Here is a 16,298-nt window from a genome sequence, read left to right as displayed (position 1 = left end):
TACATTCGAAGAAATCACTGGTGCTCTGTTTCTTAATCTAATTTTACTAGCCATCAAGGCAACTTTAAGAAGTTGCTGTGCCATCCCCCTTTGTGCACCACAAGCAATGCATCACTATCAGTACTTTTGTAGGCTTATTCTCTCATAAGAAAAATGTACAGAGATGCATAAAATCCTTAGAATCCACTGCAGCAGTAGGGTGGGTCAAAATTGCATGGGGAAGAATGAGAGAAAGGCAGCAGCTTCATATTCCATTATTTTTCATATTTTTCACTGCCACAGACAATTTCTTTTTCTATGTTTCAATGACCTTGAGAACATGTCATCTAAGGTTTCTGAAAGCACGCACAGCACAGGGAGTTGTGCTTTCTCAAATCAGTGCCTGGGAGGGATCTGGGGAGAGCTGACATTTGCAGCAGACAGGACCATCTGTAGGTCAAACGTGGTGTGTCAGCTGGGGAACAGAACAGTTGGGAAAGGAGCAGGGGCTTCATTTGTAATTTGAGGTTGAGAGCACAAGCTGGTCAATGAAAGGGGCACACTCACAGACTACAAATCACAAGTCAACAGTAGGACAATCTAAAAAACATATAATCTGAAATTTAAAAATCATTCATTCAATTTTATTCCCCAAAGATAGAGGGTGATTTAAACAGACATAAAACATATCCACTAAAAATTATGGTTTTTTCGCTGAGTGCTCAGGCAAAGGATAGAAGGTGCTGATAGCTCCCCTATTCCCCCTCATCCCCAAGCCTCCCTTCACCAAACTCTTTGCAGTGAGTGCTCAGGCAAAGGATAGAAGGTGCTGATAGCTCCCCTATTCCCTCATCCCCAAGCCTCCCATCACCAAACTCTTTGCAGCCTCTGGAGACTGATTTCCAGGTTTCCAAATTTCAAGGATTCTCTCCCACAGAAGTACAGACTTCATGAAAAAATCTCTCTAAAACCTACAAAAGTCACCAGTAATGACTACAGAAGAGCAACTGGTAAATGCAACCAAGCTGTAACATCATCCCTGCCAAAAGAAATTAAAGAAAGGTTTACATCTAGTGCCTAGAAAGCCCTACCACTGTAAAGACAGTGTAACCTTGAACTAATTGTTTTAAATAATTACAAGAAAAATCTGCAAAAAAAACCTCTTAAAAGGAGGAATCCTTACTCTACAGCTACACCTCGATTTTTGTACTGGCAAAATTAAATCACTCCAGCCTCCACCCCAAGGGCCAGCCTTACAAAGCACCATGGCAGGACCTGCACCCAGGCCACCCTGCAGCTCAGATGGCTGCTCTTAAACATCAGCACAAAAGGAATATTGAAATGATAATCTTAACTGTAGTTTAATTACTTCATGCAATGCTGAAGTGGAGAAGCATTCTCTCTGCATCTTTAAAGAAAAAGGTAACTTGGCCAACTCCAGAAGTTTTTTTATTAAAAAAGGCTAATGTGTATTAATATGTTATATGTTAATATTAATATTAATATTTCCAGTTTGCCAACAATAAATTAACAATTCAGTCTTCAGCTGTTCAAAGCTTACATAAACAGTACTCAAAACAGAACCAGATATCAGATATCTGCCCTTCCCAAAGCTCAGGCACTACACTAAGTCAGAGCCTCAATCCACTTCAGTCAGCCTTAGAACAGGGACTGAAAAGAGATATTTAACTTTTTGTAAATGTATACAGCATTGAACAGATCAGGAAGTAAGATATCGCTCAGTAGATAAAGTTAAATTGAAACAATAAAGTGCTTCTGGCACAGATGAGGCTGTTCCATATAACACATTATTTTATAAAAAATCCTTTCCTGAATGAATTAATTTCCCATGCAAGTCTGAGTGTGATTCTATCAGTAAAAACATCTGGGAAATTACTACTGGCTAAAAGATCAAGTTCCAAATTAAAAAAATAAATATATCAGAGAACAAGAAACTTCAGGTTTTAAAATAATTCTTTAAATCATCTACAGTAAAATCTGATAGGCATGTGGACAATCAAGGATGAAATAAGAGTTAAAAATTCACATCCAAAGGCTCTGCATACTAGTTCAAGTTTCAATATCCTGAAAAAGCCAATTTAACTTTCTTCAGGGCTCCTAAAATGTTCTTCTCTGATATCTTCAGACCATAATCTACTTGAACACATTCCATTGATCCTACCAATCTATGTTCCACTTATCAATGATAACTCCAAGTGTGACAGATTTAAGCCAGTTTTACTATTCTGATTATTCCTGTATTTTTCCAACAGACTCTCTGAACTTCCCTCTCTGGGCACACAAACTGTAACGTCCATGGAGTCCCGTGTGTCTGTAGGATCACTGAATAACCACCTGTCCCTTACTCTGCAAAGTTAATTTGTACTACCTACAACATCCATCATTGTCATCTCAAATTCCCCAAGGGAAATCAGTGTTGGATTTCAGCAGAGGCAGATTTATGAATTTCTTTCTACTACTTTCTCCTCCCTTTCAGCAGAAATTATCTCAGTTTTCTGGCTTGCATCCACCTACTACAGCAGGAATCTCAAGTGTCAGCACTGAAGACTCCTCCAAGCAGGCATAGAAATTTTTTCCCTTGTGAAGCTGTGGCTGCCTTTGGAGCTCATGATTAAGTGGGAGGGAGTGTTAATTTTATATTTTTTTGCCCCCATTAAACTTATTTCCAGCAGCCAGCACTAAACTACTGAGCAGCTGGACACTGCTCATTCCATGCCTCTCCTATCAGACTTTTATAACATTAATACAGTAGTTTTTATTTACTGTATGTAAAGCAATATCTTTGTAGGCTTCTCTCAGAGACACAGCTGTATGAGTAATTAGTGTCTGAAACAAGAGCAAAGCTATGCTATAAACCAGTATTTCACATCTGCCATAAAAGGTTCCTGCTAAAAAGAAAACTTTCAGTACCTGATGCAGATTTATAGACCCAAAAGCCCACCAGTGCTTCAGGGTTATGAATAAAGAGGACCGATTTAGCACAACTGATGGCACTCATTAGAAATCAAAAATATTGATTTTCGTTATGGTATTGATCAAAGCATAACTGTTTAATAACTAGTCTGTTTATGAAACACACTAATGAGCACTTTAAAATTAGTGTAGATTTCTTTGCTTTAGTTCTTAGAGATGCTCAGCCCTGTTTTCAAGGTTCTGCTGTTTCTGAGGAACATCAACAAAGACACCATGAATGTCTGCCAGTCAGGTACAACACTGGGAGCTGGCATTAAACATGGGAAGATGGAAATGAGGGTAGGCACAGTCACACTCCTCAGTCCATGTAATGCTGTGGTGCCACTGGCACTACAACCTGCTCTGAAACACTCCCAGCAGCCCTTCAGGGGCCCCACTTGCACACCAAGAAACTGTTAATGAAGAAGTTTTCTGTGAGCCTTTCTTGTCACTCTCAAGAAGAAAGAGTTCTGCTCATCAGAGACCCAGCTGGACAGTCCCACACAGCCCCTCGGAGATCAGGCAGGGCAGAACGCAGTGTCACACTCCCCCCAAAGAGCACTAAACCCTCCAAGAGCTCTTAATTAGTGCAAGAACCATAAGGGCAAACATAAACTCTTTCAGTATTACTTTAAAGATGCATTTTTTCCTTCAGAAGATTCTCCTGTTTCTGATGCAGTATTCAAATGTATAAACTATTCCCAGGAAGGCCTCTACAGAATTATCAAGTAACAGAGTATCTGATTGATTTTTAAATGCATTCAGAATATTACTGTAACCATGGTATTATATAATTAACTTGGTATTTCCTTTCTCAGCTCCTTTGCAGCTGCACATTAAACACTCCATGCAAATTGTCAGCTGATACAAATGTCAACATCAGCCACCTGAGGTTTTATTTAACACAGGATTTTTCATGGGTTTCCACTTCTAATCTAAGTCATATCAAAAGGAATCAAAACACAAAACCAGAAGAAAATTTAAGCCCAATGCATACAATGAGTTTTAAATAAAGAAGGTATGAAGAATGAATATTGCAGCTGTCTAATAAATCTTCTACATTTTACAGGAAATCTTGATAGCTTTTCATCTTAATGTAGAACTGCAAATTATTTTATATTAATTATGTTAATAGCTCCTTGTTTTCTGGTTTTCTTTAAAACATTAGATTCTGGAGTGTTAGAATAACTGTGATTAACATGAATGACAAAAAGAAATAATTTTTTAACAATGTAACTCCCAAAGATTGAGATAATAAAAATTATTTTCCCAACTAAGATGGTGAAATCCCTATTTAGCTTTATCTGAAGAAACTCAAGAATTAAACATTCAGGTCCCAGGAGGCTTCATGTCATTAGATTGCTTGAAATATTCCAACATCTGTGCCATGGTTCTTTCCTTGACTACATTCACAGAATTTCTGTAAGTGTATCTTGTCCTGACCTTTTCAAACCAGGCTGCAAATTTATCAGATAGTCTGCTCTTCCAACAGAGGAGAATTACACAAAAGATAGATTGGATGCATTTCCTGAGTGTCTTTTCCTCCATTTAAAAAGAACAAAAATAAAAAGCTCATGTATAAAAACCATATAAAAAACCAAATCCAACTGGTTTGCAGGAACACACCAACCTGCAACAAAATGGCAGTTTTGTACTGGCTTTTCATCAGGTTGTTGATGGATTCAAAGAGTACCCTCATTGATTCTTCAAACTCTGTTTGTTCTTTGCCTTCATACAACCTGTTGAGAGATGCATTAGGTTATTCTTTCAGGTTTCATTCTTCCAAATGCAACAGATTTAACATTAAATATATATTTCAGAAGCTGATCCAATATTATGTACATAGATACTTCCCCAATGGGTTATAACAGCTATTCACTGTTTGTGGGAATTCTTTAGTTTGAACACTGCAATAAACACTTCCAATTGTTTTAAAAGCCTCTAAACCATGACACCTCCCAGACTGGAGCTTATATAAATAATTTTATCTTCAAAGTAACTTATATACAAGAAAACCAAAACCAAAAACCAATTTTTTTTTTCCCACTACTACTGAGCTACTCCAGGATATTTTTCACAAATCATGACAATTTCTGTCTTCTGCTGCTGTTGTCACTTTTTCCCAAGAACTATTTTTACTGGCCCCATTAACCAGTCTGCTTCTTGAAAAAAATGTCTCTGACACTTAAAAGTTTAAAAGTGCATTTAAATTGAGCTCACTCCATTATTTCTCCATTCCCTCTTCTAAAGTTTGAATCCCTCAGATTATCTCTCCTGTAGTGCTCATATGGCTCTTAGTACTAAATACTGCCTGCATAAAAAGTAAAAACACTGGTGACATGTGAAATTAGTTATGTGAAACAGCTGTCAAGAGTTAAAGAAAAACAAGTTAAGAAAAAAGCCAAGATGACAAGAGAACCCTGAAATGGGAGTAGAATACTGTGAGCTGAGTGTTGCCTCTTCTGCTCCATCAGAAGAGAAAAATTGCTTTTTAAAGTTATGTATTGCAGTGTCATTTGATTTTCTTTTCAATTTGAAATGTAAGACTGCCTAAAATAATAATAATTGTCCAGGGAATTTAGAGTTTCAGATCTCTAGTAAAGTAGGAGTAGATAATATGTAGCTGATCACCTGAATATGCAACACATTGCAATAATCTACTTTATGACAGATTGTCCAATGAACACTTTAAGCTGCAGGATAACACGAGGGATTAAAATGAGGACCAAAGTTCTCCCTGAAACAAACCCTTTCTGCTTTCTGACCTTCATCCAGACAAGAACTTTTCCATAATCCTCTACACAATGCTTCCTTCCCCAAAACTCTAATATACCCTTCTGCCATGACATCCATGATACAAATATAGGATAAAGTTGTACTCTGCTCTCCTGGGCACCATCTCCTTCCTTATACAGCTTTATACCTTGTTTACCTGTATCCATCTATAAGTAGTAAGTTCCTAGAGACAATAATATTTCTAATGTACTATCCATAGTAGCAAATTCCTTCTGAATCTGGTACTTCAACCAAAACATCATAATCCAGCGAGTAAATTTAAATTAAAAAAAAGTATAAATGTACATGGATTTTTTTTTAATGGACAGTGAATATCAGAGCAAAATTGTATTAGAGCACGCACTGAGGATAACTAGAACAGAACCTTCCTGCTCTGGTGAATGGCAGCCACAAACACAACACCCAAGCACTCCCTCTCCCTACAGGTCTGAGTCTGCCCTGCCTGACCTCTGCCCCTGCAATCCTTCAGCCACAGAGCAAAGGCAAATCAGAACAAGCTGAAGGGGCAAACCAGCTCAGGATAAGTGGAGAAAGGTGAAGCAGAAAGTAATTGAGGAAGTGGGTCTGTGGTATATGAGGAGAGTAGTTACCAGTGTGTAACCTTTCTCTTTCCACTTTTCATTTCCTCTGCTGTCCCCTCCTCCTTTTCCCTAAACCTGAACAGCACTTGTAAACACTACACCTCAGTTTGCCTGAGCTACACACATCCAGTCCATGGAGTCCTCCTTGTAAATTCCTCAAGAGGAGGTCCCAAACTCTAAATTCAGTGTGACCATGGTGCTGCAATGACACTGCTCTGTGCACGGTCTGAGGGCGGCACACGGTGTTCTCAAGGACAAGTCTCCAGCCTCCTGCCATCTGTTGAGACGTTTGGCCATCCACTGGTCTTAGGCCAAGCCACCTGACACAAAGAATAATCACCCTTTGAAACCTGCTGCTATTATTAAATAAGTCTGTGGAACTTACATTGAGAATCAGAAAGGAGATTTTTGAATATTCCCTCTACAAAACATATCTCAGCATTATTTGTATTTTAAAGCACTTGCCAGTTTTAATGTTTTATTTGTAAAAATAAAAAAACAGCTCTGTTCTAGAACCAACTTTTTCTACTTCTCAGGTCTCCTATGTCTGATGTTAGACAGCTAATTAAATTGCAATATCTGAGTACTTACTGGGAAAATAATGTCCTTGATCTAACAATGAACTTGAAAACATATTCCAGTGCTTTCAGAGTTCTGAGGATAGGTTCACATTGCTCCCCTCGGCTGGAAGTATCCAAGTATGTCTTCAGAACACTCATTAATTTCCTGAAGTTTAAAAAAACATTTTTAAAAATAATTTTCATTATTATTTTTTAATTACCTTCTTTAGCTTCTTTGGTAGCTCTAAATGTTCACGCTTGGTCAAGTACATACAAGAAAACAGACTGAGTGTATTTCTGGATTTATATTGCACAAATTCTGTCAGTATAAACAAATGAGGAATAAATTCTTAGCTGCACAAGCAAGAGAGAAATCTGAAATCCCAGAAGAGCAGCATGACTTTACACAATTCTGGAAGCACCTTTACAGAAGTTTGTAATACACATGCACAAGGTATCACAAAACATTCCTTCTGCCTACCTCCACTGAGCAGTGATTAAACACCACTGCATGCTCTAATTAACAGTGTGTAAATATAGCATGTAAATAAAGCAGTACACAACAACATCTGCTTAAATTATTTATTTTATTTAATCACTTCCTTACTCTGTATCTAAAAGCAACTTTTTCTAAAGACACAGCTGGCTGCAAAAGAGTAGAAGTTAATCTAAAACTAAATCCCTTAATTTGTAGTTATGGAATCATCTTAAGTGATTAAAGCATACTAAAATACTAGTGATGCAATTTTGACCTTAATGCAGCCATAAGAATGAAGATAAGGGTGGTTGGGGTTTTTTTCCTACATCTCTACAAAAAGAGAGACCTGCTGTCCCCTGCCCTAAACAAACCAAGCCAACGACCAGCTCTCTGTGTAACTAATACACACGCCCAGCTAACTCACATTTCAGGACAAAATGCTGTGCTTTCAGCCTCTCAGCCTCCTGGGCATGACATCCATTGTGTTTCCATTTGCTCCTTTTTACAGCTTCTCTGAGTTGGACCAATATTTATCCAACTTGTAGGTAGGGGAAGTGCATGTTAAGCCCTCTCAGAGCCCTCTAAAATCCAGGAGAAAGGATGACTCAACAGGAACTGAATAAATAGGTAACAGTTTGGCCAACCAACCGTACCATAACATGGTTGTTATATGTCTGGGACACAGTATTTCCTTCCTAGTTAGGAGTTAGGCCACACACACACTTGTTTATTTCATAACTGATTCTGAAACCAGAGTAAGTCTTCCACGATGTGCGTTGAATCCATAATGCCAAGAAAACATGCGATGTGGGGAAGAATCATAAACACTATTATTTGCCTCTACCACATTGACTAAGCCAACAGATACTCCCAGCCAGGTAAGTCTTAGATTATTTTATGCAAATAAGGCTGTCCTGAGAGGTTCTGTACTCTTCCTTTTCTTCTTTCACAGTACTATAAAGCACTAAATGACATGTGCTTATTACTGATGGAGTGAGAGAGGACCGAAGCACATAGTTTGTGCTTGAGCTTTCTAAGCCCACTAATGCTCACTTCAGCTTTACTGAGGTGTGAGAAAAGGCTGATTTGACACTGCTGCCTTTCAGCTTTAGGAAACTCATGGTTTAGTGCATGATTTTTGTGACATTTAGTGTTGAGTTAGAACTGAAATTCAACACAGGCACTGGAAGATAGCCCCAGCTATTCCAAACCTTCAGTTCAGGTCTTCCCTGTACTATTCATATTCGAAATTAAAGTTCCGTTTCAATCTGCCACTCCATTAAGCTGCCAGAATGAGACATCAGGTAGATTAAAAATCCACATCCATCCTCTTAGAGCACATCCCAGAGATCTGCATCAGCTGAAGATGTTACCTTCCTTCATAATTCAGCCATTTTATCCTACCATCATCTGCAAAAGCCTATTCTAAATAAAGTAGGAATCCAGGATTAAATTTGGTGTATAACATGTCTGCACAGTTTTTACTCTTTTGTATGAGTCCATCTATGAGTTCCCATCTGGGCATTGTGTAGAAGCTCCAAAAGTTGAAAACAAAGAAATAAATAACAAATCCACAACAAGTTCATCCACTCGCGTGACCATGTAACAAATACTAAAACTTCATCTCACAGCAGGACATGTAACAAATACCAAAATTCCAGTTCACTGCACTGAACCCCTTCTGACACAACATCAGACTAAAATGCATTCAAAGACTTGACAGCTCCCAAACAATTATTTTTCCTTTGAGTTTGTTTGATGTGGAAAAAAAAAAGTGGAAAAAAAAATGTGGAAACCTATGTAAATGGAGAGCCTATGGCCACAAGTCCTCACCTGAGGCATTTCAACGTAAGGCCAGGGATACAAATGGCAAGGTTTCACAGCCAAGCTTCTTTTGATAAATTTGACAGGATACAGGTGAAATGCTCAGACACAGCAAAATCCAGGTGACAGAAAACAAATGCCAAAGCATCATTTAACCCCAAATCATTTGCTATGGGCTCATTAATTCCACTTATAATCAAATATGTCTCAGAGGCAGATAAGCAAACACCAGCATCAAAACAACAGCCACCATAAATTACATCAGAAAAGTCACAAGCGAGATTTACTTCTTTTATGTGATGGTGGAGGTTTAGGAAAGAAGAGAAAGAAGAGAAAACAAACTTACTTGTATGCTAAGGTTGCACTAAAGTGCTGCTGGATATATGCTTCCAAAACAGTGTTAAAGTGCTGAAACTTACGGTCTGCAATGAGCCCTATGATATAGATCTAAACAGACAGAGTCACAATTAGCCAGAGTCATATTGCAAACTTAAATGTTCACTATCTTAAAATATTTCTGGTAGTTTTCTATTTAAGTTTTTTAAGAAATTTGATTTTCAATCAGTGAGTAATATTCCTCTGTTCTATAGAAACTTTAGGACTAATTTTCTGAACTGCAAAACTTGATAGTTTGTTCAAAATTCTAAGGTTCTTTACTTTGACAAATAAATTCATTGTGCTGATTCTTACCAGTGCATCGAAGACAAGGATGTCATACTCATCATTGTGGGAATGTTCCATCATGATGTTAAACAGGGCATCCAATGTATCCTGGAGAAACTACAGAACATGAAAAGACAAACTGATAACCAATTCAACTAGAAAACCTCACAAGAAAATTTTCTGATAGCAGAACTGGTTTCCCTCAAGTTAGAATTTTACTGCCCTTACTGAAGCATCACTTAAATTGAGAAAATACTTCCAAGGGTTTAGGCTTTAGTTGTTTTAGTTTTAAGAATCTGCATCCTCGGGTTCATCAATAATACATGCTTAGCTCAAAGATTATGGAAAAGGCAAAAATATTATATAAATGACAAAACTTGTTAAAACTATGTTCCTTAGTGACACAGATCAGTGTTTGCTATTTTCATATATACATATTGATTGAAAAGACTTCCTGCTTCTGTGGTCTGATTCAAATTCTGCACTAAATCAAAGAAAAGTATCTCAGTGTCTTGGGACAAATCTTTGGTTAAAAAAACCACTCCTCTTACTTCCTCTTTTTTTGGATTTAATACTTATTCTTTCTCTACAGAGACATCTCAAGTTTATGCTTAAAGACACAAAGGCAACAGTACATGCGATTTTCCAAAATACTGACAATTTTTATTCATATACTCATTAAGTTAAGAAAGTGCTTTGTTTGGTACATAACACTTCCTGGATTTAATATAAACATGTACATTAAGAACTGCAAAAAAAGCAATAGGAATTGTTTGTGATACTTCAGATAGACAAAAGGAAACAGATGAATAGAGATTATGGGAAATATTTTATTATTACTATCTTAATCTCCTAGTAATAATCTTGGAAATCTTCCAGCCCAACAACAGGCAATACCAGAGATCTGGAATTAAAAAGTAGAAGGAAAGCTGGCCAGCCCTGTGAAGGATCCTGCCCAGGTGTTGGCTTCCCCACTCCCTCTAATGAAGAGCTTTGCTCATGTCCTTTGCAAACTAACAAAGGCATTATGGGCCTGAAGAATAACTATTATTAGAATAAGGATTTACCTTCACTACTTCCTCTCCATCCACAATCTTCAGCTTTTCCAGGTTCTCCTGAAGCAGCTCTGGCTTCACGCGCCACTTCAGGAGACCCAGCAGGCCCACTAATGGAAAATGAATGGACAGACATTAAAATTTAACATCTGATTTATCAATTTGTTTTATTTCAAAACTCCCACCTGTTTAGAAGGTACGTACCATTCTGAGTTAACTTTGTGGAACAAACAAGAGTTGAAATGTAAAATGAATCTCTTGAGCTGACTGAAAGGCCCCCAACAATGCTTGAGCTCCTGACTAAGGTTGCTCCCTTGTTTTCCACGTGCAGACGTGTAGAAGGCAATGTCAAATAAGTACCAGCATCCTCCATTTTTTTACTGTCCCCCTGAAAAACAATACACCATTCATTACACATTTCACACCCCTGGATTTAAAATTAGACTTAGTTTGTACTTTTGTACTAGAGAAGTAAACAAAACTGAGGTGCTGGAAGGGACTTTGAGGGGTGACACCCCATGCAGAGTAAAAAAGCAAGAGCCAATCTCTCATTAGAATGTCAGTGGCTGTGGAACACTGCAGAATATTGAGCATCACCTTGAAGACTGTACACAGGACAGCATGATTGTATTGTCTGCACACAGCTTAAAAGCAGAAAGCAGGACTGAGCAAGGAAAGAATAGCAGCACTGCTTTGACATCCTCATTATAATTCCATACCTGGACCTTGAACATAAAAAAAATCAGGGCATGGTAAGTTTATATTTTAAATCAGACAGTATGCTGCAGTAACTAAATGACATAGAATATGTGCTTTTCAGTAGAATGAACTGTAAAAAACCAGAGAGCCAATAGAGATTTTTCCCTCCTCTCTTTCATCAACTTCTGTGGCACAACCCCATAGATTTTCTGGGTCTTATCTTAGGATTCCCCAGACAGGAAAGAAGTCTTAGACAAAGACAACAAAAATCATGCTCCTCACTGTTTAAAGGACACTGTTTCTTTAACAAAACTCCAGAAAATTTCCCTGTTGATGATGTCACTTTAAGCTACAACACTGTGACAGATATTACTGAATTGCAGACCTTTACTCTAGAAATGTGGATGAACAAGGAGCTACAAAAACCACGATCTAGAAAGGCATTTTAAAGTTTTGCAGTTTTATCTGGTTCAGTGACTGCAGAGATGCAGTTTCTACTTCGTATCAAAGAGGCAAGGCTAAAAATTGACTGTAAGAGACCTAGACAGACAAGAAGCAAAACCTTTATACAGCAAAACACACAGCAACCCCAACATCTATGACTGTATCAGGATTGCCAAATAATTACTTCCAAAATTTCTGGAAGAAAAATAAACTCTTGACTTCTTTCTTTTGGGACAAGTCAGACAAACAATGGAAAAAAGATGAAGCTTTGATCCAAAAGTCTCTCAAAAAGATCCAATGCCTAAAGACAGTTTAAACTTAGCAGTTTTCAAATTACTTATTTTGAGAGGCCAAGGTGTATTACTTACTTTAAACACAGCTTACAATTACTGTTTTTAATACTAGAATAGGCAAGCATATGTCAGAAAATCTGTTTGTTTCTCACAACCATAAAGTAGGTCAACTCCATTTAGCATTTCTCATCCATGCTGTCACTTCAAAAAAATTACTGAGCTGATGCAGAAATGAATTAGGTGGAATTTCACAACCAACATTAACCACACAGTCCACAATTTTCCTTCTAGTCTCAATATTTTAAATTATAGTTTCAATGAAGAGAAGATAAATAACTATATGCTGCCATTAATCTCTTTGGCTTGCCTAAGCAACTTGATTTAGTTGCATGCATCTCACTTGATATTAATGATACAGCAAACTTGTTTACTGAGAAGAGTGCTGAGAAATAACTTAAGTGTCCTTTGTACTGGAAGTGATTTCTGGTTCTTAGTTCCTGCTAGACACCATTCTCCAAGAGGGAAAATAAAACAAAAGTCAAAACATCTCCTCCTGCTTCCTTCACAAAGTTAAAGATCCTGTTTCTAGCTAGGGCCAACTAAAGCTATTCTTCACACCCAGAACTAAATTGCTGAAACTTTCAATTTTGTACCTGAGGAACTACACAGCAGTTTAAAACAAGCATTTTCCTAAGACTGCATTCCCAGATTATTCATGAGATGAAGATCCCAAGTGGACCAATCACTTCCATATCCAGCAAGAGGAATGGTACCCACCCAAGTACAGAGCTGCAGCACAACTTTCTCTATGCTACAGAAGGCCAAAAGCACAAATACCAGTAAAAAAAGTAATCATCTCTCACTGTGCTTGGATAATATCTCTGTGTTATTTAAATGCAGAGCAATATTTACTGACAATAGAACAGGGTACACCTTTTCATTTTGTTCAGATGCAAAATACAGTATCATCTTTGATAGAATAATAAAATCAATCTAGCACTAAGCAAATACACAGTGCAGCCAAAGGCAACAGTATGAGAAAGAAAGAGAAAGAGAGAAAGAGAGAAATCTGAGCCCATACCTTTAGGACTAACAAATCATGGATGCCATCATGGAGAGTTGTTCCATCCTCCTTCATTAGTCTTATGTAGGCCATTGCAAAATTCTTCTCTCCCTTATCTTTAGCTGCAAAGCAAAAGACCTTGGGTTGACTACCCATCAATGAATTAAAATGCACTAAAGTAAAAATTCCCCACTTACACTCCTGAGTTGACCTGTGCCTGAACATGAAGCGCAGATGGATCCTCTGCATGTCCTCAATGGGGACTGCTACCTTTGGTAAAATCAGAAAAGAGAGAGGAGAGTTATGAGGGGTGATTTCACATGCAATGAGCCCCTATTTTAGAATAAATAAGCCCCACATCTTCTGCTTCCACAGTGCCTTTCACAGGTGGTTTCAAACTGTTGAGCCTGATCACAGTAGCAAGGTGAGGGCTGGTAAGCAATGATCTGTTAGACTTTGCTCAAAGTCTGGCACCAGCAAAGAAATGAAGCACAGAACCCAGTGAGTGAATGCACACAGGTGCTAGAAAACAATCACAGTGCAGTCCTACTGCTCACCCTTTTAACCACAGAAAATTAAACACCTCTGCATTATGCAACTCTCACATTTTAGATATAGAAATTGACAACCAATTTATTAAACAGGTGAAAACAGCATGAAAATTCCAGCAAAATAAATTGATGATATTTCAGTGATTAAATTTCAGTGAGGAGAATCACAGGAACTTGCAAGTACTTTATTCTTAAAGCAGCATACTTTAGGTCAAACATGCAACAAAAAAGGCCTGATGTGTAAGGGAAAGCACAATTTTTCATATTATCAAGTTCATAGTTCTAAAAATGTAAGGACTTGAACACCTTTGTGTGCATTCACAACTTCCCTTCACAAATCTTACTGAACAGTGCCTTAATATTAATGATGCTTTTCAACAGGATCTGCTGTTAGTGATCTTGTACACAAGACTGAGTTACGGAATAATTTTAAAAAGGAACTAATACAATAAACAATAAAAAGAATGGGTCAATGTTTTCAAAACAATAAATGAGCTTCTATTTGAAATTGTACTTCCATTCCCTCTCTTTTCCTTCACCATCACAGGTAACACATCCTAAGGTAATAATTTCAAGCTTGTCATACATGGCTATTTTTTCTTTAAAAAAGCAAGCAAATCTGTCAGTTTGTAAGAGCTGTTTCTGGCAGCTTCTGGGCATATTCCAATCATGGACATTGAAGCTTGATTAGGTAATTATTAGTGTGTCTCTAAAGAGAAGCAAGACAGTTTTTTCTTTTTGAAATCAGAAGAGGGGGGTGCTGTTTTCATTTGCGTTTTGGTTTGGTCTTGTTTGTTTTTTAATTGAAGCTCCTCATCTCCATTGTTTCACCAAAATAGAACAAATGCAAGTAGTTCATTTTTGATGAGCCCTGTTAGGACATAAAGTTATCTAAGATGATCTCATTTGTTTTGCTGAACAAAACCTACACATCACTTTCTAGGCCAAATTTCAAGCCTCAGTGACCATGTATCTCTAATAACTGATGTATGACTAAGGCTTCATGCTTCAGCTGTAGTCAGAGACAAGATGGTTTTTGGAGGAAGCTGATGCTGTGCAGCCTTTCTGTGTGAGGCATTAAGAAAGGAAAAAATAAAGTGGGAAGTTTCCACACCATACCTTCAGTGTCTCCATCCACCGCGGCTGCTTGACCTGGTAGTAAACCACAGATCTGTACTCGCTCACAGGTCTGTCCCCCGCTCCCAGGCACACAGCATTCTTACAAAAGAGGGAACAAACACTGCTTAGTGCCTCCTTCATTGGCGTACATTTTGGAGCAGTTTTGGGTAAATTAACTCGGACAAAACCAAAAAGTCCCCAGAGAGCCTCTCCTGAGTCCCAAGCTGGGAGTTCCACCCTGGCCCTGGGACGCGGCCTGCCCTCACGGGCTGCGCTCCCGCCCCGCTGTGGGCTCGATTTGGGCATGGCATCATCCAAAGCTATATAATAATGACAGCACCAACACAGGGGAAGGACTAACACAGAGACACTGTGTTTTCTAAGCCACTGAATACAATGGAAATAAACATTTACCATAATCTATGGGTACAGACAGTGTAATTGCTTTATACAGGGATCACAGAGAGTGGGCTCTAGCAGATGCGTGAAGAACATAAAATCGACTTGATTTCTCCATCTGATGAACTTAAGTAACCAACATGTCATCTCAATTAGTAGAAGAAATACAAAAGGAAAAAAAAGTTAAAAATCTATCTTCATTATTCTGTTTATTTCTCCATTTTATTTTTAAATACTTTCTTCTGGCACAGACTCAGAAGTTCTAGGCCACACACCAGAGGTGACTTCCAAACTGGATGTTGTAGAGGCACCAACAATAAACAATTAGAATTTCCCATTCTTTAACAACTATCTGAGCTAGGACAGAGACAAGTGAAAGATTTGATCAGCTTCAAAACTTGTGGTTTTCCTTAGTGAGTCTGTGAAGACTTGGCCTGCATCTGTCTGCTCTGGCTGACTGCAGTTGAGCTGTACGTGCAGAGTAAAAGTTACTGCTGGACAGGAAGACACCAAGATCCTGATACCTGCCAGACATGAAAACCAAAGTCCCTGAAGGAAGCAGTCACTAAATTCTCTACTGAAGGCACTGATTCAACTAATCCAATCCAGGCTGCACTAACTGCTGCAAAGGTGCAATAATCCTGCTGAAAATCCAGTGAACCTTGAAAGTCTGCTTCAAACACCAGGATGCCCTGTGACCAGAAGGGTGTGATGCTGGTACCTGAAGATGATTTGTATGATCTGGTCAGAGGGATTTAACTGCAGAGAGCAATGTCTCATCTGCCTGAACAGAGATTTTTCAAGGTTTATGCATGTACTTG

The 16,298-nt window shown here is 38.2% G+C and overlaps 1 protein-coding gene across 1 annotated transcript in view; it reads right to left on the bottom strand.

Moving 5' to 3' along the window:
* The window catches only part of DOCK2 (dedicator of cytokinesis 2), a 157,534-nt gene that overhangs the window by 118,735 nt on the left and 22,501 nt on the right, over window positions 1–16,298 (bottom strand). Inside the window, exons 15-23 of the mRNA XM_041397569.1 lie at window positions 15,079–15,177; window positions 13,606–13,678; window positions 13,427–13,530; window positions 11,114–11,297; window positions 10,922–11,019; window positions 9,882–9,971; window positions 9,538–9,638; window positions 6,921–7,055; window positions 4,583–4,691 (exon numbers count right to left, since the gene is read on the bottom strand). Coding sequence (XP_041253503.1) covers window positions 4,583–4,691; window positions 6,921–7,055; window positions 9,538–9,638; window positions 9,882–9,971; window positions 10,922–11,019; window positions 11,114–11,297; window positions 13,427–13,530; window positions 13,606–13,678; window positions 15,079–15,177 — 993 coding nt within the window. The remainder of the gene's footprint in view (window positions 1–4,582; window positions 4,692–6,920; window positions 7,056–9,537; window positions 9,639–9,881; window positions 9,972–10,921; window positions 11,020–11,113; window positions 11,298–13,426; window positions 13,531–13,605; window positions 13,679–15,078; window positions 15,178–16,298) is intronic.

This window comes from Onychostruthus taczanowskii, unplaced genomic scaffold, assembly GCF_017590055.1.
Source record: "Onychostruthus taczanowskii isolate IOZ18803 unplaced genomic scaffold, ASM1759005v1 scaffold14, whole genome shotgun sequence".
In the NCBI taxonomy this organism is placed as follows: domain Eukaryota; kingdom Metazoa; phylum Chordata; class Aves; order Passeriformes; family Passeridae; genus Onychostruthus; species Onychostruthus taczanowskii.
Note: the sequence above shows the minus strand (reverse complement) of the source record. Positions and strands in the feature narration are given on the sequence as shown.